This window comes from Perca fluviatilis, chromosome 16 (genome assembly GCF_010015445.1).
Source record: "Perca fluviatilis chromosome 16, GENO_Pfluv_1.0, whole genome shotgun sequence".
NCBI lineage: Eukaryota > Metazoa > Chordata > Actinopteri > Perciformes > Percidae > Perca > Perca fluviatilis.
The window spans coordinates 12,348,956-12,373,775 of NC_053127.1; the positions used below are offsets into that span (position 1 = coordinate 12,348,956).

Below are 24,820 nucleotides of genomic sequence, written 5' to 3' on the forward strand. Positions count from 1 at the left end.
CCAGTGCCCAGCAGCACCCAGGGAGCCAAAATCCTGTTTATACCTCTGCCAACGCCGTCCTCCAACTGCTGTGACGAATTCTTGTGCCTCCACCTGGGCCTGGGATCTGTTTCTAAGAAGCCTCAGAGTGTTTTTAACCAACGTGAGGAGTTTTTCCAGATCAGTCTGTCAGGAAAGAGTTCATCTCAACAGGATTGTTAAGGTGATGATGTTATGTGAGTGATGTTTTAGGGTGATGTGTGGCGTTCAACAGGAGCAGGGATTTAGCTGCTGCTTCCCATTGTGGTTACACATCAATGTGGCCTGCAGCAGAGTTCGAGTTGTATCAGAGGCCTTGGGGTTGCGTCTGTTTAGTGACAATCAACTCAACTTTAAAGATCAAGTCCATTACATTATTTTATTATTATTATTATTATTTATACAATTTGGTTACTTCCCAGTAGTGTTACTTACGGATTCAAATCCAAATATTCATATTTTGTTTAAGTAAAACCTTTTCCTAAATGACCTGACATACAGTAGGTTTCTGAATGATGACATTGCTACATATATACTTATCTTAATATTTTTCACCGCTTTATTTGCTGTCAGACAGTCCTTTCCAACGGGGATCTGAAGCCGTTATATCGCACTCTTCAAAGCCACCAGACTCCTTTGACAAAAATGTTATCTTGCTGGTCTACCGCTGCCTCGATCGGCTAGTTTGTTTGTGTTATTGTGTGACCTTTGGATCTGAACCAATGTGTCTCCTATAGCAGTGATGTTACATTGCTTTGCTTCTGTGCCATTATGTCCAAACTTAGCTAACTTGGACTCAGCTAGTGGTAGCATTTACATTATTCATGACCTCATTGATTAGCTTACTGAGGTAACCTGCTTTTTTGCTAAGGCTGAGTAGTCGTTTGGAATTCGCCTGTAAATAAAATTGCAATCCAATTAAAAACATAAATCATAAAACATCAATAGACAGGTGGACAAAATTGCACTTTATTGTTGTGTTTGGAACTTTTCTGAGGAAAAAGAAACTCCCAGGATTTTTTTCTTCAGTCCACCTAATTTGAATCTGGCCTGAAGACTGCTTTGCTGTACCAAAATCTTTTAACCAGTAGAGTGAACAAATAATGCAAACTCATAGTCTGTCAAGAAGAAAAGTTTCATAATAAATATATGCATCATGTATTGGTACTTCAGAAATTTTTAAATACTGGGCATAGGCCAAGATCTTCGAATAAAATGTTTGTTTCTGCTTTGTGTCAATGTACCAGCCACAGTCACCAATGTACAAGAAAGCAACAACAACGAAATAAGTGATTGCATTTGTGTTTCTATCAGACGGAAGATGTCCTTAAAGAGACGGCTGCTGTCCATGTTGTTGTGCTGTGTTTATTGCGTGGCCTCGCTCTTCTGCCTCCACCCAAACCGCAACAACTGCTTCTCTATGGGAGCTCGGTGAGTGACAACTGTTTAAGAACTGTTTTGGTAGAGAAAATTACAGTTTTTGTGTATTTATTTTTTTTATCTTATTTTTATTAAATTTTTTTCACATGCTGTATTACAAGTTGTACTTGAACATATCTGAAAGACTACAGCAAATGGACAGCTGACCATTTATTTAGAGGGTATGATTTTCATATTTTCCAATATGAAATCCAATTTAGTCCAGGTTACTTTGCATGTGCAGTTAGTAAGCAAACTCATGTTAGAGGAGCAAAAAAAGTTGTCAATTTTCAAGTTAAGAGTTAGGGTAAGTTAAGAGTCGAACAAAAACGTTCTTTGACGTAAAGTATATTTGTATATGTGCTCTTTCTCTGTGGTTTGGGCATTCTAGTTATTTATTTAAAAAACAAAAACAGTTAAAGATGCTGACTGCACTTTTAGCCCTTTCTTCAGTATTTTTCCTTTTCTTCCTTTTCTTTCTTAATTTTTCTCTTTCTCCACTTCTCAGTTCAGTTCTCACTCTTCTTAATTCCCCCTAGGAATCTGGTGTCAGTCGTTCAGCAGCTTTACCAGCGTGTCATTCGACTGCTGCGCACCACTCTGTGATCCACAGCGCTGCCTGTGTTTCAACCAATAACTCCGGACCTGTCCTGCCACTGCGGCCACTGTGGCTGTTTTCAAGCATGTCCACCAGTAGTGCATCACCAACTTAAAATAATAAGAAGAAACAGAGAAAGATGGACATGGACTTTCAGTTTTCTCTGATTTGGGATCCAAGTGCCCTGTTGTTTTCGCTACTGCAATTCCCAACTATATTTTAGATGAAGTTAAAAAGTTATTTTTTTTACCGACGTAGATTAACATTGTGGATATCTGCTGTGTGAGATGCGAGTGATGTGAAAAGGACAGTAGTCTTTTAAATGCATTTTGAGGGTTCACTGTGAGCTTGGCTGCTGTTCTGTACACTGCAACAGCAGAAGAATGAAGGTTAAAGAAACAGGCTTGTAACTAGGTGTTTGCTGGTTGAAATTGGCAGTATTGTTGTAGTAATCCAGATCTTCTTCCCTTCATTAACAATCACAGAGCTGTCCCTGAGCAAGGCACAAAAAGTTTTTAGTGGAGCTGCATTGTAGCTGGCAGTTGCACCTGTGTTGTGAGTGTAGCTTCAAACACACACATTAGAGGTCGTCACAGGTTTAACATTTAGGAAATCCTGCCCAAAAGTCAACATGTATTAATTAATTTTCATGGAAAGGTCTTAAAGGAGACTGGGTCCAAAAGGGACTTGAAAATAATCAGATCCAATCCAAAATGGAGTCGACCCTATCAGACCCAAGCAGAGAGAGAACACACTAGCACTGGCAGCAGTAGCATGCCCCACCGATTAAGGAGCAGCCATAATAGGAAAATGTAGCAATACATGTTAGTTTCCACTGAAACACTATGTGATCAGAACTGATAGTGAGTATTCTCAAGACCTGAGTCTTGCACCAATACCACCAGGCACTAGTCTGACCAGTTAGAGAACCAAGGCTTTAATATGTCACATCAACACTTAACTTATGCTTTGCAAGTGCACAGTTGTACATAGTTTATAATGTGTCCTTACTTCCCGGTGTAAGAGCTCTACGGGGGGAAATACAGCAAGAGACGCATCAAATTCTGTGACAGGGAAAAAGGAACCATATGCACCAAGACAGCTTTGCCTTGTTTTTGCTGTAATGCCCTTTACAACTATATGTAGGGTATGTGTTAGACTTAAAAGGCATTTTGGACTGCCAAACAGTTTTTTAAAAACCTTTTTTTCCTTTTTCCCCCCCCCCCCCTCAAAAAAATAAAACACCTCCCCCCCGGCGGGCTGACTGATGGCCTTATTGGCAGGATGAAGACCTGCCTGCAGCTCTTATTTGAGGTTTAGGCAACTAAAACCACTTCAAAGCTCCTTTCACGCATGCACTGCAACCCTGAAATTATTTAGATATTAACCAGAGGATCTGTATGTGAGAACGCAAATGTCCGAATCAGTTGGACCGGACATTAAATGGACTTTACCCTGCCAGCTCCCTAGTACAAAGTGTAATCTCCAATTGAGCCCATGTGTGAATAGAGCAGGTCATTATCCAGATTCTACCCAGCGAGCGAGTGAGGGGTGTTGATGGCGTTTCTACCTTGCGGTTCGTGCAAAACCCAAAGAAAGAAAACGTCCAGAAATGAAGAAGGATCATTTACAGGAAGACGGCAACAAACTGGAGAGACAACTCTTGCAGGCACCACCCCTCACCTGAACCCGAGTATTTCTAGTAGGTGAGAATGTGTCTGACAGTGACCATCTTCTGTTGTGTGGTATGAAAAAGGGCAATATCATTATTTAATAAATATAGAAAGATGCACTCCAATGTTCACTCCAATAAAACAAAATAAATTTTCTTTAAAAGCCTATGTGTAATCTCTCCATTGTTTAACCATGTATTTCCACTAATGCAGGCAATATGCCAAAAATCTTCTTAATGACCTAGGTTTGTGGTTGTAAAGTTTCATAAGGCTTTTTTTTTTTTTAAATGGTCTTACTACAATGAACTGGCTACTATGGGAACTAAATCATAAAACCCACAAGAGTCTTAGCCTTCCAGTCATAAATATATGCAATGCCAAGACTGTTTAGGGACCCCAGTATGCAGAAATATTCAAATATACCTTAAATTAACTCAAATACATTTTAGAAAAGGTGAAAATAACACATTTGTACGGCATGATAAAAACGGCATGCTCTTAGCCCCAGACTCTGTGAGATTAGCATAAAGTGCTACACTTACACAGATATCTTGAGGTGAGAGGTCAAGGGACCTTTTTCAAAATGGCCATGCCAGTTTTACCCTGCCAAAATGTAGCCTAACTTTGGAACTTAGTTCCCAACAAGCTAGCATGGCATGGTTGGTACCATGTGGATGATGGCAATAGATGCCTTAAAGGTCCCATATTGTAAAAAGTGAGATTTCCGTGTCCTTTTTGATGAAAGCATGTTGAGGTGCTATATGAATACTGTGAAAGTATCAAAACGCTCAATCCACGGAGAAATGCACGCAGCCTGAAGTCAGAAAATGTGCTTTTAAGAGCCGTCAAGACTTCCGTACAGAACAGTTGTGATGTCACAACTATACAATATACTGTATAGGTAGAAAGTGCCACTAGAGTGCCCTTACAGTCATTCCCCGGCTGCAAAAGATAGTGCAGAGACTCCGCGAGCACAGTAGTGGAAGACCCACGGACTGTATAAAGATGGACAACACAACCCACCAATTGCGAGTCTATCAAAGCTGTCAATCTTTAGTTTTTTTACCCCGTTTTTATAGAATCAAATAACTAATACAAACCAAACTTAACAGAAAAATTAACATTAGAACAAGCATCAGCGTGATAAGAACTAGCCTACATAAAATGACAGAAACCATCTTTGGAAACACTGACCAATCAGAACAGACTGGGCGTTTAGAAAGGCAATAAAACAGAGTGTTTCAGACAGAGGTCAATACAGTCATACCGATATATTTAGACAAACAGTATGAGAAAAAAAAAAAGAACATTTAAGCATGTAAACAGTTCTAGTAGCAACCCAAAATACAAGTATGAACCTGAAAATGCATGATATGACACCATTAATTCATCTAGTTTCATTTCATACTAATTAATATCTCCACTATAGCTTTTAAACAGAACCAGCTACAGCCTGTGAAAGACAGTATAGTTAGGGGCCAGAGGGGGGGCAGAGGGGGCCTGTGCACTGCCTCTCCCTTTAGAACCGCCATTGCTAACGGGAGAACAAGAACATACTGGAGTATGGTGGAACTGGTGGAACTAGACAAGGCAGAAGATGTTTGGTCAGGACTGATGGGGAAAATGTGACAGTGTGTTACTTGGGACTGTAGGAGTTAACTAACTCCAGAAGATGGCAGTAATGCAATACAAAGGATGTCAGCTGCCGTTAAACCTCAAAGAAGAAAAGAAGAAGAAGAAGAAGAAGAAGAAGAAGAAGAAGAAGCTCATTTCTGCAGTATTTGACATTAGTTGAAATGAGAAGATAACCACAGACAATAAGTTTTCTGCTTGCATTCTACTGAAGTTAAGCCACGTGTTAAGTCATGGAAAACTAAGTCAAATAGCAGGTCGCGGATTTTATCGACACAACAGGTACGTGACATTTCGGCTGAATGTAAAGGTTAACGTTACGAGTTGCTAACTGGTAACGTTAAACTCGCTAACTAGCTGGCTAGTAACTTCCACAAGTGTTAGCTGACTAGCCTTTAGCCTAGCAGGAGCTATCTGCTTCGAGCTAACGTTAACCGTCAGAAACAGTTTGCACGGCCATCTGTAATAAATTATCGATTGTAAGTTTTTCAAATTTTACTTAGCTAATTACTAAAATAATGTATTGTATAATTTGTTTATAAAGTAGCGTATTCGGTCCTGTGTAAAACGTTACGATAATAAATAACTTTATTTAATTATCGTGACACGGTTGCTGTATCCATGGTTTGCGCTCCCCGGCGCACCAGCCAATTGAATCGCTTAAACATTTGATTGACTGATCTCTCGGCCAATTGCAACCCGTCAACAAATATGATGGCTCTCTCCGCGGTGTTCGGCACAGCGGGCGTCTCTTTCCGGCGCAGTACGCTGGGATGCAGATGCTGAGGAGCCTCGTTGATCTGTAGCAACATTCGATCTCAATGTTTTTCGCTATGTTGTGTTGTCTGAGGTCGCAGCACTGCGTTGACCTCTGTCTGGGCGGCCTATTGTTGTTTTTAGCGGGGCTGCAGCAGGTGGAAGCAGCCGCCTCCGCGGAGATGGTCAACTTGAACTGGAAGCCGTTCATCTACGGAGGGATGGCCTCGATTGTCGCAGAATTCGGTAGGCGACCTGATGCACCACAACAACATGCAGACCCTAACCGTCATGTATACTGTTGGATGTATACCTGTAATGCCATGGCTGTACATGTTCTATGCAAATAGTCTTTTAAATTCAATGCTATTGCAGCCATAGGCAAATTCTGCACCAGCATCTGCTAAGTGATAGTAGCTTTGGCTACAAACAGGGAACATGCATCCAGCTGAATACATATCAACGCTCTTTGGTGCACAATGCATTGTTCTCAGGGTTGGAAATTAACTTTTTTGTCCACCTGCCACTGTGACTGGTGGATTCCAGAAGCCTTTGGCCGGTGGTGAGTGAAGCAAATCTAGCAGCCACTTGCATATTTGGCTGGGGCTGATTTACAACCCTTGTTGTCCTCCAATTGCAGATGTACACAATTCAGCAAGTTAGAATTCAGTCAGGTTGTTGGTACACATCCACACTGCTTATTTTATAATTGGCACAACACACAATTGACAGCTTGTTTCATATAAACAGGCCCCAGTTTGTAACAATCAGGTGTTACCGTGACAATTTAGTCACAGAGCTAGGATCAGTTTTTCAGTTAAGGTCTGCAGAATGATGAAAACAATATTTAACCCATTCCCAAAGCTGCAACTCTTTTTGCTAATCAAGGACCTGAGCCAAACATTAAAAGTTGTACTACTTATTTTTGTATATATGGATTTTGCCTTCTATTATGTTGTTATAAATGTTGCCATTTCTGTTGACTGAATAGAATGCATTAATGATAATACACAAGAGGTGAGAACTGAGGCAACCCAGCAGCATGAATTTGACAGTGTATTAATATTTGGTACAAAATATTCTCTTTACCTAATCGTTGTCAGCTCTACACTACTTTGATTTTCTTTATTAAGTTAATCTTTGTTTATTTTCATTTTTATTCTTCTTGTTATTACATTTTTAACCCTCAGGGACATTTCCCATTGACCTGACTAAGACGCGGCTACAGGTCCAGGGTCAGTGCCAGTACACGGAGGTGCGCTACAAGGGCATGTTCCACGCCCTCTTCAGGATCGGCAAGGAGGAGGGCATCCGAGCGCTCTATTCTGGGTATGGAATATGCTTATTTAGGCTCCTTACAAACAAATAGACATTCTATGTTTACTCACAATTTGGCCACCACAACTGCTTTTTCAAGATCAAACCAAGATCATGCTAGTTTGGAGCACAGTAGACACAAATTCACAAAAATATAGCATAGAATAATACAATACAGTATTATACAATAGCTTATATCTCATTGGGTGGGGGGAGGGGGTGTTGTTGTTGTTGACCCTGTTGCCATGTAGGATGCTCTACTTGAATACTATTGATTAATCAGGCAGTTGTCCTTTCTCCGGAGAGCTCCGGGAAAAAAAATACAGATGCGTCACGGACAATATAAAAATAACATCCAAAACACAAGATTCACTCCCAGTGGTTTCTGTTTCACGAGAAATACTTTCAAAATACTAAAATATTATATACTAAAAACCACCAAAATACATACTCTCCACAGTTTACTTGGGGAGCTTTATTAAGGCCTAATAAACTTTAAATTTGGATTCAATCCTAAATTTAAGGGGGAATTCTTGGAAAAGGTCGTAAGAATTTCTTTAGGATAGGGACTGTTAGTTCCAGGAAGTCTGAATCCCAGATGACTTGCTGTTCCTGGGGGAGAGCACATTCATTTAAACCCAATGTGCTGTTAAGTAAATCTAGTTACGACTTCTCGCTTCTCGCTACAAGCTTATATGTGCCTAATATACGATATGCAGTTATAAACTTTGCACACAGAGCTGTAACACTTTGTGGGTGGTTAAACTGTAATATTGCTGAATCTGATAGGAAATGTATTGCATTTTGAATGAAGGAAGCTTCTCTTTGACTTTGAACGATGTATTTTGTGTCTACAGTTGTTAAGATTCATCTCTGCTTTTGAGTAATGGACAGTGAGACTGGATTTCAAACTCTTTAAAAAGACTGACATTTTGTTGATTTGTATCCGAAGCCACATGATAAGCACTCTCTCTTCTTGTGCATTTGCCTTAAGTTTACCCCCAGGATAAAGGTTAAGGAACATGTTTTACCTCTCCTCTCAGGATTTCTCCTGCTCTGTTGAGACAAGCTTCTTATGGGACAATCAAGATAGGAACCTACAACTCTCTGAAGAGGCTGTTTGTTACTCATCCAGAAGGTGAGTGTTAACCATTTCTATCTCTGATATCCTGTCTTCTACCTTCTTGCTAACCTTTCTTGTAAACTCTTTCTTAAGGCTCTAAAATTGCAGCCTATGAGACTAGCCTTTTGAATTCACAGACTTGAAAGCATTTTCGACCACAGTTAAGCTCAGCAGAAGGCTAAACAATGAACTATGGTGGTTTGAAAGGTACTGACAGCGAGCAGCGCCCTGTATTTAATTCAGATTCCTATTTTCATGGTAGCTTTGACTGGTTTAAGGCTGATGCAGGCTCCTGCAAACTGTTAAGTCTGTAAGCATTGATGACAAACCTAACCCAACTGAAAACTCATTGAAAGCTCTCCAGCCACACAATGAGGAAAAACTATTTACAGCCATCTCAGTTAGAGTAGAAGAAACAACCCTGAACTGCTGACTGCTGAGAGCAGGCTAGCTTAGCAGCAATAGGAAAGAATTTGGCAGGAGTAGCTCCTACATAATTTTCTTAAATTTACATTTTAGGTGGTTAACTGATGCTGATATTCAGAGTGAAGTATAATAAGAATTTGGTAGAACATGTTTCAGTCCTTAAACAAGTAGCCAAAAGTACAGTGCTGAAAGTTCAGAATAAGTGCACCTTTTTTGCTGTTGCAGTGAAGGTGGCAGAAAACATGTTCCAATACTGCACTACCTTTACTCTACATTAACACTCAAAAGATGCTGCTGAATAAATGCATCTCAATATCAGTTTACGTTTACGTTATATTTAGAAATTTTCACCCCTTTACCTTGCTGTCAGACAGCCTTGTATACAGGGAGGGAACTGAAGCTGTTCTATGCTGTGGGTTTGAGGACTTTGGGTTCAGGCACTGGGTTCATGACTGAACCTCTCATCAAAGCCACAAAAACGGTGAAAACAAAATAGGATAAAAAAAGAGTGGGAGTTTCTGGTCTACCGCAGTTTTTGTTATTGTGTGACTTTGGTGTTTTAGAACGGTTAGGAACTAACAAACTAACCAATCGGGGCAGCTTTAGACCAGCAACTCCCGTGTTCTGCAAGGTAAAGTTACTGTTTTTGTCAGTGGGGTCTGGTGGCTTTGACAAGAGATAACGACTTCAGTTATCTTAAACGGGGCAGTTTGACGGAAAGGGTAAACTGTGAAAATATTCTAAATATAGCGTACACTTTTTTTAGGTGGCTAAATACATTTAGCTGCTGTCTGCATCTTCAGTGCCAGTATTCCTGCCTGCTTCTCCAAACTGGGTGCATGCCGACCGCCATCCTCTGTACGTAATGCACTGACAATGGATAAGTACCCAATATAACCCCACTTCAAAAAATCAGAACTATCACTTTAAAATGGGTCTTACATTCTTTTGGCATTCAACATATCTTTGTAAGTATATATATTTTTTTTTTTTATCAACTTTACAAGTCTCCTAGCAAGTGAGCCAAAAAGGTTTATTTCTGACCCTACTTATATTGTATTCTGCTTATATCTCATCCTGAGACCCATTCTTTCTCCTTCTGTTTGGACTCAAAACATCTTTGGTGCCTTAAAGAGTACAAACTCTTTGCAGGCCTTCACTCCTCTTTTGTTTGCCCCCTGGGAACCACAGAGCATAGTCACATACACTATGCAAATAATGTTGCACAAAGACACGAACTGCACAGCAATTTACCCTGGTGATAGTGGTGCAGTGACATTTATCCCTAACACATTTTTGTGCATCAGTAGTACTGTACAGTATGTGCCTTTTGAACATACACCCCACATCCACCAAAAAAAGGTTGGATGCGTCGTAATAAGCTGTGTTGACCTGGCTGGAAGCAGACTGAATGTATTAACCTGCCGGCACTAATTTGCAAGCTAAATAAGAGACAAAGAGCTTCCAGGAAGGAAGGGATGGAGAGGGAAGAGTGGAGACAGACTGTAAGTGCTCTGATGTGCTCTTTCCCTCCTATGTGATATCAATCTCATAAGGAGTACAAAATTATATATATTTAATTTTAATGGAAATAATAATATTTATTTATAAAGCACTTTTTGAAATCCAAGTTACAAAGTGCTTAACAAAAGCAGCCCAATTAAACAGAAACGTCATTAAAGCATCAGGTTTTAAAAGAAAACAGACAATTTGGTGTATAAAAACCAATGCAGTGTAGGAAAATGTAATAGTAGGAAAACTAAAACTTTTTAAGGCCGACTCCATCTGCATTGTTTTCCGGTTCTACTCAGCCTACGCAAAAAGCAGTGACATAGGTTTACCTCAGTAAGCTAATCAGTAAGGTTATGAATAATGTATATGGAATAATGTTGTGGTTTGACAAAACGAGACATTTGAAGATGCCACCTAGTACACAACACAATGACAAAAAGATTGATTAATCGAGAAAATAATCTACAGAATAATCTGTAGGCCTAAATAATGGTAAATTGCAGCCGTAAATTACAGCAGTTAATTGTAGATCATTACCATGTGGTGTTTTGTTTTTATGAATAATAGCTATGTAATTAGCACTGTTTAAAGATTTGTTAGTTGCTGTGCAGTAAATCTTGCACTTATAATTTACAGCATGCACCGAAGTCAAAGTGGATCAGTTTTTTGTTGTTGGGAGCTCTAAAATTCACAGAGAGCCACTTCAGTTATCAGCCAGATGGGTTTGTGCTACATTTATCAGCGATTGACCGGCGCCAGCATGTTTCTGAGACTGACAGGAAGTTTGTCACCACAGGCTCTGTCCTTTCCTTTATTACCCCTCTGTCTGCTTTTCTTATTTGTCCTTTCTCTTTTACCATTGACTGGTTCCTTTTTTATCTGGCACCACCTTTAACTGTCTCTATTCGGATGATCTCTCTCACATATTATCCCTGTAACATCTGTAAATAATAAATTACAGACTAATCTTAATGGCATTGTGTTTAAGTGCTTTTGTCTGAGTATGTTAATATTGTGTCTCTTTCCTGCCAGACGAGACCATGGTCATCAACGTCTTCTGTGGTGTCGTCTCTGGAGTCCTGTCCTCTTCTCTAGCCAACCCCACTGATGTCCTCAAGGTGATTTGATTTGATTAAAATATCTGTTCACCAAATAGATTAATCAATATCAAGACCAGCCATCGATTGCTAATTCTTACAGGTCTTGATCACAGATACAGTTCCTCAAAGAAAGTGCTGCAAATCAACCAAAACAAATTTTATTTTCCTGGGTATCTGGTTCAGTTTCTCATGATCCAAATGTCATTTATTGTCTAGTTGGTTACTCTAGATCATCCACAGACTTGGTTGTTAGCAGTTTCATGGCAAAGCTGTTTTCTTCCGACCAGAAACACGCGCCAATCGTATCACGGAAGTGTTCTCACAAGAATGCCCGAATGCCATCTAGTTCCATTATATTTAAAAGGAGGCGGACGTTACAGCCGATATCTCCAACACTGGGCAATTCCCACCAAAACAATCTAGACTGATAAATATCACTACAGTTAAGAGGAATATGTATTCTTGATTTTTTTTGGGGGGTTAACTGTCCCTTTTAAACTTGTCAATTGTTCGTTAAAAATTGTGAGACACTCTGCAAAGTTCTGTATAAATGATCAATGCATTAACAGAAAGTTAATCGATGATTATTTTGGTTATCAAATTGTTTTAAGTCCTTGATCAAGAACCTGCTGATTACAGCTACTCAAATGTAAAGACTGTTTTAAATATTTAAATATATTTACATTTTGAAATGGTCCGGAGGCTTTATTCCTACAGTTGCTTAAAATGAATTCTTTATCCTGAGTTCAGACACTTAAGTGCCAGGTTGTAAATCAGAAGCTAAAAATGTTTGACCTTTCATTTATTTTCGGTCTGTTTTTGTTTTAGATCAGAATGCAGGCGCAAGGCAGTCTGCTCCAAGGCAGCATGATGTCCAACTTCATCAACATCTACCAGACAGAGGGCACCAGAGGGCTGTGGAGAGTGAGTGCTGGATTACTATGTAGTGGATATGGTTTTCCAAGATGGCACCCCATTCGTTCTTCACCATGGCTCAAATAGTCATAATACAACATTTAAACTTGGGAGTGTTTGTGAGACTTAAATTTAAGCGTGTGCTGAAACTGAGACATAAGTGGATAAATTGTCGTTAGTTTTTTTTATTCATTAAACAGCTGCTTACTACAGCCAGCTTTTAATGATCAAATCACCTTTAACTGTGCCAAAATAATCTTATTTACATGTATCTGTTATCCAGTAATATGAAATTGTTGTATATATCGAGTCAGCTCTGTCAGTCAATAAATTGTACTGCTACAATCAGGCTTATTTTCTTCGACCGCTTCCTCCTCTTTAGGGTGTCATCCCAACAGCGCAGCGAGCAGCCATTGTTGTTGGAGTGGAGCTTCCTGTCTATGACATAACGAAGAAGCATCTCCTTCGCTCTGGCGTCATGGGAGACACTATTTTGACACATTTTATGTAAGTTTATTTATTCTCTTTTTAGGTCAAGTGTGGTCCTCCTTTATGGCCATACATGTCTTTAAGTATTATTTTTAGCAGTGATGAAAACTGCACTGGAAGCCAGTGGCTGCAGTGCATGATGACATTTTAACTGCGGTTGTTTATCAGTTTGTTTTCTTAAATGAGTAGACACTCGAAATTTTGAATGAAACTTTGGACTGGTCCATTAACTTTGTTCCATGTCTGGTTGGGTGTACAGTTCAAGTTTCACGTGTGGCTTGGCGGGGGCGCTGGCCTCCAACCCTGTGGACGTTGTCCGGACCCGTATGATGAACCAGCGAGTTTTGTCGGGAGCCCCCATGTATAAAGGAACACTCGATGGACTGATGCAGACGTGGAAGAATGAGGGCTTCTTCGCTCTCTATAAGGGATTCTGGCCTAACTGGCTGCGGCTGGGGCCTTGGAACATCATTGTATCCTTTTAAAATCTACAGAATTCCTTCAGGTGGGTAAAAAACAGGGAAATCAGATTTCTAATCATTTTTAATTCTTGGGAAAATAGTGGAATTCTATCAAAAGAAATGAAATTGGATCTAAAATGTTTCCAGATATACTGTATACCCGACTGTTTATACTTTTGAAATGGATTTTTTTTCCATCTATGAGTTGGGGAATATAAACGTATATACTCCCAATATTGGTGCTAAAACGATACTATAACAATAACTTATTTCACCAGTCAATTGAGTTTATTGAGGTGCACCATGAGAAATATGAGATGCAACTGAATGCGTAAAGTCTTGAAGAAGAAGTCCTGTCTGTGTTGTTTCTATGACATCTCCGAATCTGGGAGTGGCCATGGTGTCTCGAAAAGTGCAGCTAGGCTACACTGTGTCTTTAGCTGCAGGCTGTTGCATGTCCAGGTAAGAAAGGGGAAACACTAAATTGATGATTTTAATAATAGCTGAAAACCTGTGTAGGCCTACTTTCTTTCCACACAGAAAATGTATCATGAATCAATAAGGGAATCGATAAAGAATCGGACCGATAAGCAGAAACCATAATGGCATTGGTATCAATAAAATCCTATCAATTACCATCCCTGTTCCTGGTAGGCTATAATCGTGAAAAATCTGCCGAAAGTAATGAGTTTTATTGATGGTAGCTTAACAGCAAATGAAAAAAACTGATTGGAAATAATTAGTGAGTGAGACTTAAAATATACATGATGCTGAATTTATACCGTGAACCATTACAGTACAGGTAATTTACCCCATCAATGTTTTTGTTGCCACTATTGTAATTATGGCTTTTATTTGAGAATATGATAAACTACTTTGAATTTGAAAGTGAAATGAAGTTAAATGCTCTGAAATATCCATTCAAATTATTATATTGCAAAACCGTGTGCACACACGCAACTATACAAAGTCCTGTAGGTCAAGGTTGACCCAGGAAAGGTCTGGCATGAGGCGAGGTTGCTCATATTTCAGAGCTGCGTCAGTCTGCTGAGTAGAGTCAGCCCGTATACTGTTGTGATATGGATCATGAAGCTTTCCTTAACACACCTCTCAGTTCTTCATCACCTTCGAGCAGCTGAAGAAGCTCCCGTTTTAACAGGAGCAGGAAGTGGGACTTCACTGGTCTGTTTGATTGTGTCAGACATAAGTGGGGTGTGAGCACGGCAGCACCTGGAGTTTTGACACCGGTATATTTACACGATACAATACCTTTATTATTCGTCATCTGCCCATACTCATCCAAATCGTGTTGATTTTTCTTTTTTTGCAATGTGTTTTATTTATTGTCACTGGTTCGGTTTTAGTACTGTTTTAAGGACCGTTGCTTTGGTGATTGCTCTCACCCTCAACCACCTGCAACACTCCCCAGGCAGCTTCATGTTTGGTTGTAGCAGAAGACTGCAAGTTTGGAAGACTACGTTTATTTCCTTGAGCTGATTGAAAAGACAGAGTTTACAGAGTTTGTGGGTTGTGTGAGTTTCACAAAAGACAAACAGAGATGACACTTGTGATTGTTTGCTCAGGATTCCTATACAGATCTGGAAAAACGAATTTATAAATAAGCTTAGGAATTGCAGAATGTCAGTTCAGTCTTGCATGGCTATGTACACAGTTTGTGGAGTATAAAAAAAGGAGAAAATAATGAGAAGTTCTAAAATGAATGACGTTTAGGAACCCTATACTTTGAATGCGTGGGCGCTGCATGGAATGTGCTCGGAAAATAAGTCAATTTATCTGCTAATGTGAGAACTTGCATGGAAGAGTGGTACAAATAGATTGACTGACTGTTACAGGTAGTTACTGTTCTGAGAGGGAATTAAGACACTGACAGAAAGGAGGAAATAATGCTCAACAGCACTCCAGGAAGGGTGCAAAATTAAGTTTTCGTTTTTGTCCACCGGCCAAATGGTTAGTGAATGTTTAAATTTTACCAGCCTCTTAATAGAGTACCATTGTTTATTTGACTGGTAAGTAAAGCAAATCTACCAGCCGCTTGCATATTTTACCAGCATTTGGCTGGTGGATGGTGCTAATTTTGTACCCTGACTCCAAGTGATCAATGGTTGAGCTCTGAAAATGGATAATGATACTCAGTGATATCATGTGATCTTTGGTATATTAAAGGGATAGTTCGGATTTTTTGAAGTGGGGTTGTAGGAGTATTTGCATCTATGGTTTCTTCAAACTGATATTTTGGTGTTAAGAATTACAGTTTTTCAATTCAATGGGTCAGTTGCCAGAAAATAACACGTATTTTTCTTTTATTTATTATTTCATAGGTAAACTAAAGCAATGTCCTGTACTCTGAACATCTGTGATCTTAAAGAGCCACTGCAGTTTTACTTGACACCATCAGAAACTTGAACCAAAGCCTCTAATGACTAAAGGGAGACACTTTTGCTCTTATTCATTCACAACCAAAAGAAGTTTTTGTTTTCTCGTCCTTGTTTTTAAGGAAATAAGCAATCCAGATCAGTTACTGCTATGAATGTGTTTATTTTTATTTTTGCTGTAAAGACAATTTACTTTTTCACATCGTTCATCTACAGTCTGCTGCAGTTTTGGGAGCTAATTTCATTATGAACCCACAAAAAAAACGGTCCTGTACATAATGTCACTTGCTGAAAAGACTCATTCACACATAAGAGGTGGATGTATTTTATCTTCTTTTTTGTCCAGGTGTTTATAAAATGCCTTGTTGCACGATTCTTACTGTTGTGTGTTCCGTTTGAGGTCAAGTTCTGGCATTAAAAGAAAAGGGGCAGCTGTTGTGGATAGAAAATGCAAAAGAGGGCCTTTGTGCCAAAATGTGTTTCTCCCAAGCTGGGTTGAATTAATTTTCAGATCATTTCAGAGATTTTGTGTGCAGCGACTCTCATTTGGTTTCCAGGAGAAAGTCTATGCTGGAAAGTTTCTATATTCTGTATTGATTACATGTTTGAATTTTGTAAATCACATTCTCTAAACTCCACCCAAATATAACAAACCAAATGCATTTTTAACTAGAATGGCACTCAGAGCGCAGACCTCCGCCAAGGCCAATGGTGCATTCACGTGCTCCAGGGATGGTCCCATTTCCCCGAGATGGGAAGTTGTTTTTTCGACTTCGGTGTGTTCATGAGATTTAAGTCGTAATGTGAAAACAACATGGACCCTACAAAGAAGATATGTTGTACTTTATTGCTGAGAGCGTTTAAACCAAAGTTATAATAGTTTTTTAATTTTCAAGTTTTGATATTTCAATTTCATTATAGTTTAGTTTGAGTTATTTTTCAGTGTTTCAGTTTAGTTTCAGTTTTTCATAAACGTTTAGTTTTAGTTGGTTTTGTTAGGGCTAGGTATAATGTCTCTCAGAAGTACGTAGCTACATATACATACAAAATACATGGTTGAAAATTGGCCTTAATGTTTAATCTTCGTGCTACTTCAGTGTCTGATGTGAAGCACAGCACAATTTCCTGGAATGGCAAGTCTGAGATTCTGTGGTTCAATGTCACGAGAGTTGACAGAAATGCATGCGGTCTCCTTTTTTTGGGTCCATACAAAATAAATTTACATTCATTTTATATTTGATTTTTATTAATTGTTTATCCACTATCGGTTTAGTTCATCAACTAAATATAGTTTTCGCTACTATAATAACTCTGGTTTAAACGAGGTGATAGCTGTTTCCAGTATGGAAACTGATCAAATTAGCCATGAATTCTGATTAGGAACTAATTTTTCTGATAATGCCGACGCCACCTGAATGCTGCACAAATGCCTTATCTAGGCATTGTTAACGAAAGTGAAAATTAATTTGTGTATTTGTGGGTTCAGCTCTGCTCCAAAAATGACTGGGTTTTTCCCTGGTCCATGTGTCACCCTTCCACAAAGTTTCATGAAAACCGGGCCAGTAGATTTTCCAAAATCCTGCTAACACACAGACCAGACCAAACTGAAACGAAAACAACTTCCTTGGCAGAGGTAAATAGAACGCATATTTTTAATTATTTATGGGAATATCGTAACAGTAATCATAAAACATGCTACAAATTACTTGCAGGTTTGTCCCTTTTTGAGTTGTTTATCTTTCTTTGGTATTTTTTAAGTACATTGTAATAGTTTTTATCAGTTTACAAGGCTGTAGGTATTTGTCAACGTTTGGTTAATCTGGTGGTCAGTCACACAGGCAGTCAGTTGCTTATTCTGCCAGCAATTTTCTGTGGCTTCGTAGCTTGTCATCAGATGGGTGTCCGAAAATGATCCTAAGACTGAGATGAGTCATTTTCTTCTGTTGTAATGGCCCAAGCATGCTGGATTCTATAACTGACACACATTGAAAATATATAATAATTTATAGCTTTGGCACTTCTACATGTACTACTGTAGGCAACAACAATGGTTTGAGCTGTTTGCAACAACTTCTGAGATTTTATTCGGCCATGAGCAGCTACTCCAGCTGGCTTTATTGTGTGTTGAATTAGAGTGCACTTGGGACACAACTCAAACTTTTGTGCTGAAGAGTGGAGCTGGTTTAAAAAGCCACATGGTTTTGAGTGTGTGTTGGAGTCTATCATGTCAGGAGTTCCCACGGTATTTCTGTCTTTCTGGGGAACTTTCTGTGAAGGTATTTTAATCCAATCCTGGAGTCCTGGGAGAGTTGTACTTTTACAGCCTCACACTTTACGTTGATCCCTTGTTCATAATAGCCGCTTTTAGACCGGAGGGATTTTTTGATAGCCTAGAAATCTAGACACACCTTAGCGGCAGCAAATTTAATTTGCAGCCACGGGGGTCTATGCACTCTCCGTTGGCTTGTGAGCTGGAAAAACCAAACTCTGGCCGGGCCAATCACATCGTGTATAGAGTTGGTGGGCGGGCTTATGGCTGCTGCTGGCGAACAGCGGTCTTCTGGAAGACTTTGAGTTAAACTTTTATTTGAACAAAGAACGGCACAGAAATCATTCTTAAAAAAGGAAGATGTGTTCGGAGTTTTGCCGACCGGATACGGCAAAAGTTTAATCTATCAACTAGCTTCGCTACCTTCTTCGTTGCTCTGCCTGGTGGTAGCGCTATCCTATTACGTGCAGAGGGAATTTGAAAGACAACCGTTTATCCCGCCCCTCGGATTGAGCCCTGCCAATGGTGAGTTCCCAGACCCAACATCTTGATGTGGGTCTGGCTTGTCAGGCTAATTTTTTGCAGTTCCTATAACCCTGTTTTTCTCGTGTTCCGACTGGACCAATTTGGGGATTATTAAGTTCCTCTGACTGCAGTTCCTGTAACTCTTTCAGCTCCTACTTCAGGGCACGGTCTTTTTGCCTTTTCCCTTTTCCGCATAGGAACCCTTAGTGACCTAGCAACGTCTGAAACACAAACCGTACATATTCTTCACTGTCTGTTGCAATTCACCTATGTATGCTAACTCATAAGACAAACATCACACATTCAACCAGCTAATTGTTAATGCTAGTTAAACTTACCCTTCATTTTGTTTGCCTGTTGCGCTCTGCTCTTCTATCTTCTTCCATCATATTAATTAGGATCATGTTACGCCGGAGCCTTCGTCTTCTGCGTTTCTCTGTTAAGTACTCCAGCCTAGTTTTTAAACTCCACCGTACGAACTCCGTTATGAGGTTCCCGGCAAGGCACAACAGGAACATTCCGATGGCCTCCTCCATGCTGGTTTGTTATTGTATTTGGCGCTACGCTAAAGTCTAAACAGGCTAATGTTGTCTTCTCTGCCTACACTGATGCCTCATTAACATTTTGATTGTGTGGGGTTTTGTTTTAGTTACTGTCCAAAGATTGTGCTTAAGGTTCTCAATATTGAAGGTAAAATTAAATAAAACGGGTTCAATACATTTCAGTGCATTTGTGAGGAGATGTTTTCAGGTGCAACCTCAGCAGTCGTGCTTTCCTGAGCCATTCAAACCGTCTGTTTTGAAAGAGTTATTAGTATTTATTAAACAGTTATTAGTTATTAGGGCTGGGTATCGACTGAAATAACCCAGTTGGAGTAGTACGGAAACTTCTCCAGTCAAACGATGCTGTCATGACCTGGCTCACGAGCCATGACAAAAGACCAAGAGATACACAGTTTGCAACAAAAAAAGTTCAACGTTTGTAAACTAAATTTTCAAGAAAATCGCAATGAATGCATTCGATCCTTTTTGTGCCCAGATCTAGATTAAAAAAAACGACTATTTGTGTGGTTTTGCTCATAGCACCAATCACCGCGAGAGTCTTTGGTACAGCTACAACCCATACAGTTTGTGGTGTGGTGTAAAAATGGTATCAAATGAAGTATTGGTATCGGTATCACTTTAGGGGTACTTGTACTGGTATAATTTTTTTAAATGACACCCAGCCCTTACAGTTAGGTATAGTACTCGAGTACAGCAAAGTATCACAGCATCAACCACTGCGACCTACAATTAATTTATAAAACATTTTACCTTCTTATAAACTGTCCTATCATCCTAGCTGTGTGTGTGTGTGTGTGTGTGTGTGTGTGTGTGTGTGTGTGTGTGTGTGTGTGTGTGTGTGTGTGTGTGTGTGTGTGTGTGTGTGTGTGTGTGTGTGTGTGTGTGTGTGTGTGTGTGTGTGTGTGTGTGTGTGTGTGTGTGTGTGTGTGTGTGTGTGTGTGTGTGTGTGTGTGTGTGGCTTTGTGTTCAGTGTTAACATGAACTGTCCAGCAGGATTTCCGTTTCTGTTTGCCTCTGATCGTCCTGTAGTTCATTCTCGTGATCGTGTTTTGTGTTGTAAAATTTTGTCCTTTTGGCAACAATTATTTTAGAACCATAACTGTATTTGGGAATTTAATGTTTAAGCGTTTGCGGAGGTTTTTTTATTTTCTGATTGTTTTAAAAAGCATTGCTTTTTATGTTGATCTATGTTTTCTGGGGGGCATTTTCGGCCTTTATTTTTGACAGGACAGCTGAAGACATGAAAGGGGGGAGAGAGGGGGAATGACATGCAGCAAAGGGCCGCAGGTCGGGGTCGAACCTGGGCCCGCTGCATCGAGGAGTAAACCTCTATATGTGAGCGCACGCTCTACCAACTGAGCCATCCGGGCGTCCACGTTGATCTGATTTGACCTTTTTTAAATGATTTATCTATTTATTTGACTCTTGTCGAGTGAACCTGAGAACAGTTCAGCGTGTGCTGCTGCCCATTCCTGCTTGAGTTTTTGCACAAAGTATTTAGTCCTTACACTGGCCTGTTTTTATTATATTTATTGTTACCGTTTTTGTGTTTTGATTTAAACTGTTAACCAGTGCTCTGAGTCGACCAAGATTCAAGATTTAATTTGCATGGTAAAAGCGAAATAGGCTATACAATCTATTTCTGACTGCTAGTTTACTTTCTAGTGCTAACTATGCACGATTAGTTGCAACTCTGACTGTGTGTTATCCTCACGCTCCAAAAAAAAAAAAAAAAAAGGAATTCTATCTACAAAACTGCTCCGGTCAAATCAGAACATAGTTGATATGAAAGCTTGTTTTAATAATAAAAACATGTTTTTGTATTAAAAGAGGAACTTTTGCTCCTTAAACGGATAATGATTGTATAGCACTTTATCTTTATGAAAGAGAGCTTGTGATTGTTCTCCCCTGACTACACAGTAAAGCCTCTGCAAAATGTGCCATGGAATCAGATTTTAATAAAGTAAATACAAGTAGAAAGTATGCAATTTAAAATAAAGGTCAGTGGGCTGTTGATTATTTGGTGCTTTTCTGTTGTTTTACCTCAGAAGTAGTATAACCTTTGTTCCACTTTCCCTTCAGACATGTGTCTCTGCTTCTTGACTGAATGGTGTGTGTTTTTACTTTTTTTTTTTTTTTTTTCCTATCTAGAGCACCGTTTCCCTGTCTCATGTTGCACAAAACAAAAGCACTGTTACACTGATCAAATTAAAAAGACGTTGGCCATTAATTTAGTATTGATTATTGGATTTCGACCAGTCAGCATCATTCCTCCTGATCACATTCTAAAAACCTGCTTCGGAAATAGTTTTCTCTGGACATTTAGTTCACGACTTTATAAATTGATTCATAGTAGTTAATTATCTACTAAACAAACCTCATGGAGGTTTTTAAAGGAGAGTGATTCATGTCCCACTTCTGTCAAGATGTTCCAGAGGCATCAGTGAAAATCTTTCATCATTTTGATTTTAAAATGCATATGAACTGACAAACCTGCATCTGTGTGGTTGTCTGACATTTTGCAAATGTCCTCTGAACTTCGACTTGTTTTCACTTTGGTGTATCGTTGCCGTCTATAACCTTTACGCTTGTTCACTTGATGAATTTCTACGATGGAAGTTTTAAGTGGGGAAGATTTTTTTTTTTTTTTTTCTTTGACAGAATGGGTTCAGCTTTATGTAAGTTAAATGTTCACTCAAATAAAATATATCCTATAAATTGTTCCTTTCTTTATCGGTTTGTGTCTTCTTGCTTGTTCAGTTAGACTGGTACAGTCAATTTCCTTGATTTTAATATTTATTGTTCATTTAAAAAAGGATGTTTTAAAAGATCAGAGAGTGAGTTTTCAAATGGTTTGGGTCAGTCAGTGAAACCCAGCTTCTCCATGACATTGTGTAGCGTCTGCTTTTCACCACAGGATGGAGCTGTTGAATGAAAGTGGCTTTTTTCCCCAGAAAAACCTACACGTAAAACGGAAATATATACACATAGCAGTTCTAGAATTATAACCTAAAACGGCCAATATGAAACGATAAAGAATAGAGCTGCAACTAACAAATATTATTTATTATTTATTAATCTGCAGATCCATTTTCTCGATTCAGAATCGGAAACCTTTTAATTGCCATATAGGTTTTCACATATACAAGGAATTTGCCTTCGTGTTTGGTGCTTACAATAAAACTGTTAAGAGGCAATGAAGCAGCAAAAGTTTATCGGTGATTTAAGCCCCCAACGACAGCGATGCCTGGAAGGCACTAGGATTAGGTTTGGTTAGGGTTAGGGTTAGGTGCCTTGAAGTCAGCGGTCGCAGCACTGCCTGGAAGGAGACGTTGGGGGGCTTAAAACACCATTGAGCGCAATGCAACAGTCAATAACCAAAAAATAGGAAAAGTACTAAAAAGTAAATTTATGGAAGCTTCTGGCAGACAACCACAACACTGACGCTACATGAAGGGGAGATGACTATTGACAGGCAACCGTTTGTAACCGACCGTTCCCTTGAATAAAATGACAGATTTCTCTGGGTTTGAACATTGTTGTAAACATTTTGGATAATGTAAGTACACAACTTAACTAAATTTAGGTCTAGTCGTTTTATACATATAGAATACAGAAAAGTTAGCCTACAAAAAAAAATCGAAAATCTTCAGGTAATTATCACAATTGGTTTTATTGACTTCTTCTTGTGAATGTTTACGGTCCAGTCAATCGGTATGTTTTTTGGAAAGTGGGAGGAACTTGAGCACCTAGAGTGAACCCACACCAACACGGGGAGCACACACACATGCGCGCACACACACACACTCCTCACAGATAGGGTGAAAGCAGCAATCCCTCACCATGCTGCTGAGAAGCTGCAGAGTAAACTTGACACCATAAGGAGAACATCTGGAGAGTTGTTCTCATTGTGATGAGATGTTTTCTTATTCGACTGTCAGTGTGGATCTGAGCTGAAATGGCTTTAACTGCCTGACTCAAAAAGGGGTTATCTAAAAGTTGGCGCTACCACGGAAGCAACTATCGAAGAGCTTCACAATAGCTTTGCTCAAATATGAGAAGAACCGGAAAACGGCGTTCTTCTTTGGAGTTGGGGCGGGCACAGTCAGGTGAGTCTTCAGGGCCTGGATAACAAGATCTTCAGCAATCGGATCCTGTGATGACATGGCTTTCAGAAGCCCCTCTGCGGAGCTGAGCTCCAGACGCAGGTCTGCGAACAGAGCCTTGTAGATCTTCTTAACAGTTTGACGTTTCAAGTTGATGACAATGTCGGCGAGCTTGATCTCTCTCAGTGCCTTATCTCTCAGATCCAGTATGACTTTATTGAAATCTTCTTTGAGCAGTGATGTCCGGGCCTTCTCTGTGATATGCAATAGTAACCCTGTAAGCAGCAGGACGACCAGTCTGTGATTGGTGTCGTGATCTGACTCAGAACTACATGTGTCAGAAGAAACAACTGTGGAGTCAACGGGACTGACCGGCCGGGAAGCTTCCTTCAAAGCTGGTTCAATGTCCGTATTTTCAACTGATGCCTGGCTGATCAAGTCCTCACATTGGTCCTGTGTATCTGTGTGCTCGAAACTCTGCAGCCTCTCGCTGTTAATGTCAGGTAGGCCTTGTTCATTACGAGACCTATCGTCTGCACTCCAATATGATCCGATATCATTAGAGCTTTCATTGGATATCCAGCCTTCCAAATCGTCACACCAGAACCATGCATTTTCATTTGTGACAGTTGGGTGCCAAAACTCTGTAATCTCTGTCAGTATTTCCACGGCCTCTTTGTTGAAAGTAGAATAGGTTATGTCACAGGGCCCGTGCTCTATGACCATACGCAGTGGCTTTTCCGCTGCATCGATGCGGTGGAAGGCTGTGGAAATAGCGGCCCTCTCGGGGCTTTTGCTCACTGTGCACTGATAATTCGATTGGCGCATGCATCGTAGTGTTTGAGTAACTAGACCAATCATGGTGTTAAGAGTTGTGAAAGGAATGCAGTTACACTCCAAATTGGCCATCAGAGGCAAAGTGTGGGATTCCATTAACACAGCTATGCGAGAGTTGACTTTTCCCGTCACCTCGCTGGCGGCTAGCTGGATGAATTCGTCTAAGCTCTGACAGCGAATGTGTGTCGAGTAATTAAAAGCATCAGCAAAAATCCATGGAAGGGTGTTGTTCATGTTAGCCAGGACATCATTCTCATTGATGCCGAAGAAACACTGTCTCGGGTTAACATGGTTGAATATCCGAGGGGCTTTCCTGTGCCAGTCTGAAGTCACATGTTTTATAGCTTCCTGGATAATCGTGCAAGACATGTTTACAATGTGCTGACATAAGTCAACAAGCAAAGTCATACTAGACTTGCCATGTGTGCCAGATACCACCGCGTCCCAATAATTTCTAACCAAAGACCTCACATATGGGCCAATGTTTATGTCACAGTCTCTGATTGGAGGGAATTTCACATAAGCGATCACTTGGAGTCCTAATGAATCCATGCTGATGGTTGACAAAAAAAAAAAAGAAGTAATCTCACAAGACAATCCTTATTTTTCAGTTTCTGTTGTCTGTCATTCAGTCTTCACTACAGAAACATTACTCTGCTGCAGTTGTCCAAGCAACCTAAGCATTCTA

At 39.8% G+C, this 24,820-nt stretch overlaps 1 protein-coding gene and 1 long non-coding RNA gene across 4 annotated transcripts; both read left to right on the forward strand.

The window, feature by feature from the left end:
- The first annotated feature begins 26 nt into the window (after nucleotides 1–26).
- Nucleotides 27–3,224, forward strand: LOC120544195. Its single transcript, XR_005636474.1, has 3 exons — nucleotides 27–202; nucleotides 1,333–1,449; nucleotides 1,977–3,224. It is a non-coding gene; the product is annotated as an uncharacterized LOC120544195 (long non-coding RNA).
- A 2,211-nt stretch (nucleotides 3,225–5,435) lies between these two features.
- Nucleotides 5,436–21,912, forward strand: slc25a14 (solute carrier family 25 member 14). Of its 3 annotated transcripts, XM_039777398.1 has the most exons (9): nucleotides 5,436–5,622; nucleotides 6,241–6,342; nucleotides 7,287–7,425; nucleotides 8,457–8,551; nucleotides 11,507–11,592; nucleotides 12,403–12,498; nucleotides 12,872–12,996; nucleotides 13,238–13,451; nucleotides 14,554–16,207. In XM_039777398.1, exons 2-9 carry the CDS (start codon nucleotides 6,279–6,281, stop codon nucleotides 14,593–14,595), a joined length of 861 nt encoding a protein of 286 aa, XP_039633332.1. In that variant the 5' UTR covers nucleotides 5,436–5,622; nucleotides 6,241–6,278; the 3' UTR covers nucleotides 14,596–16,207. The 3 variants fall into 3 exon arrangements, with proteins under 3 accessions (XP_039633332.1, XP_039633331.1, XP_039633330.1); XM_039777397.1 differs by lacking the exons at nucleotides 5,436–5,622; nucleotides 14,554–16,207 and adding an exon at nucleotides 20,422–21,912 and having other exon boundaries at nucleotides 6,083–6,342; nucleotides 13,238–13,483; XM_039777396.1 differs by lacking the exon at nucleotides 5,436–5,622 and having other exon boundaries at nucleotides 6,084–6,342.
- Nucleotides 21,913–24,820: the final 2,908 nt, after the last annotated feature.

What these genes read in the sequence shown, in the direction of transcription:
- slc25a14 (XM_039777396.1), top strand. Translation starts at nt 6,162, where the DNA reads ATGTTTTTCGCTATGTTGTGTTGTCTGAGGTCGCAGCACTGCGTTGAC. An exon ending in ACCCCACTGATGTCCTCAAG is followed by an intron (nt 11,593 to 12,402) that starts GTGATTTGATTT and finishes TTTTTGTTTTAG; the next exon opens with ATCAGAATGCAGGCGCAAGG. An exon ending in GCACCAGAGGGCTGTGGAGA is followed by an intron (nt 12,499 to 12,871) that starts GTGAGTGCTGGA and finishes CCTCCTCTTTAG; the next exon opens with GGTGTCATCCCAACAGCGCA.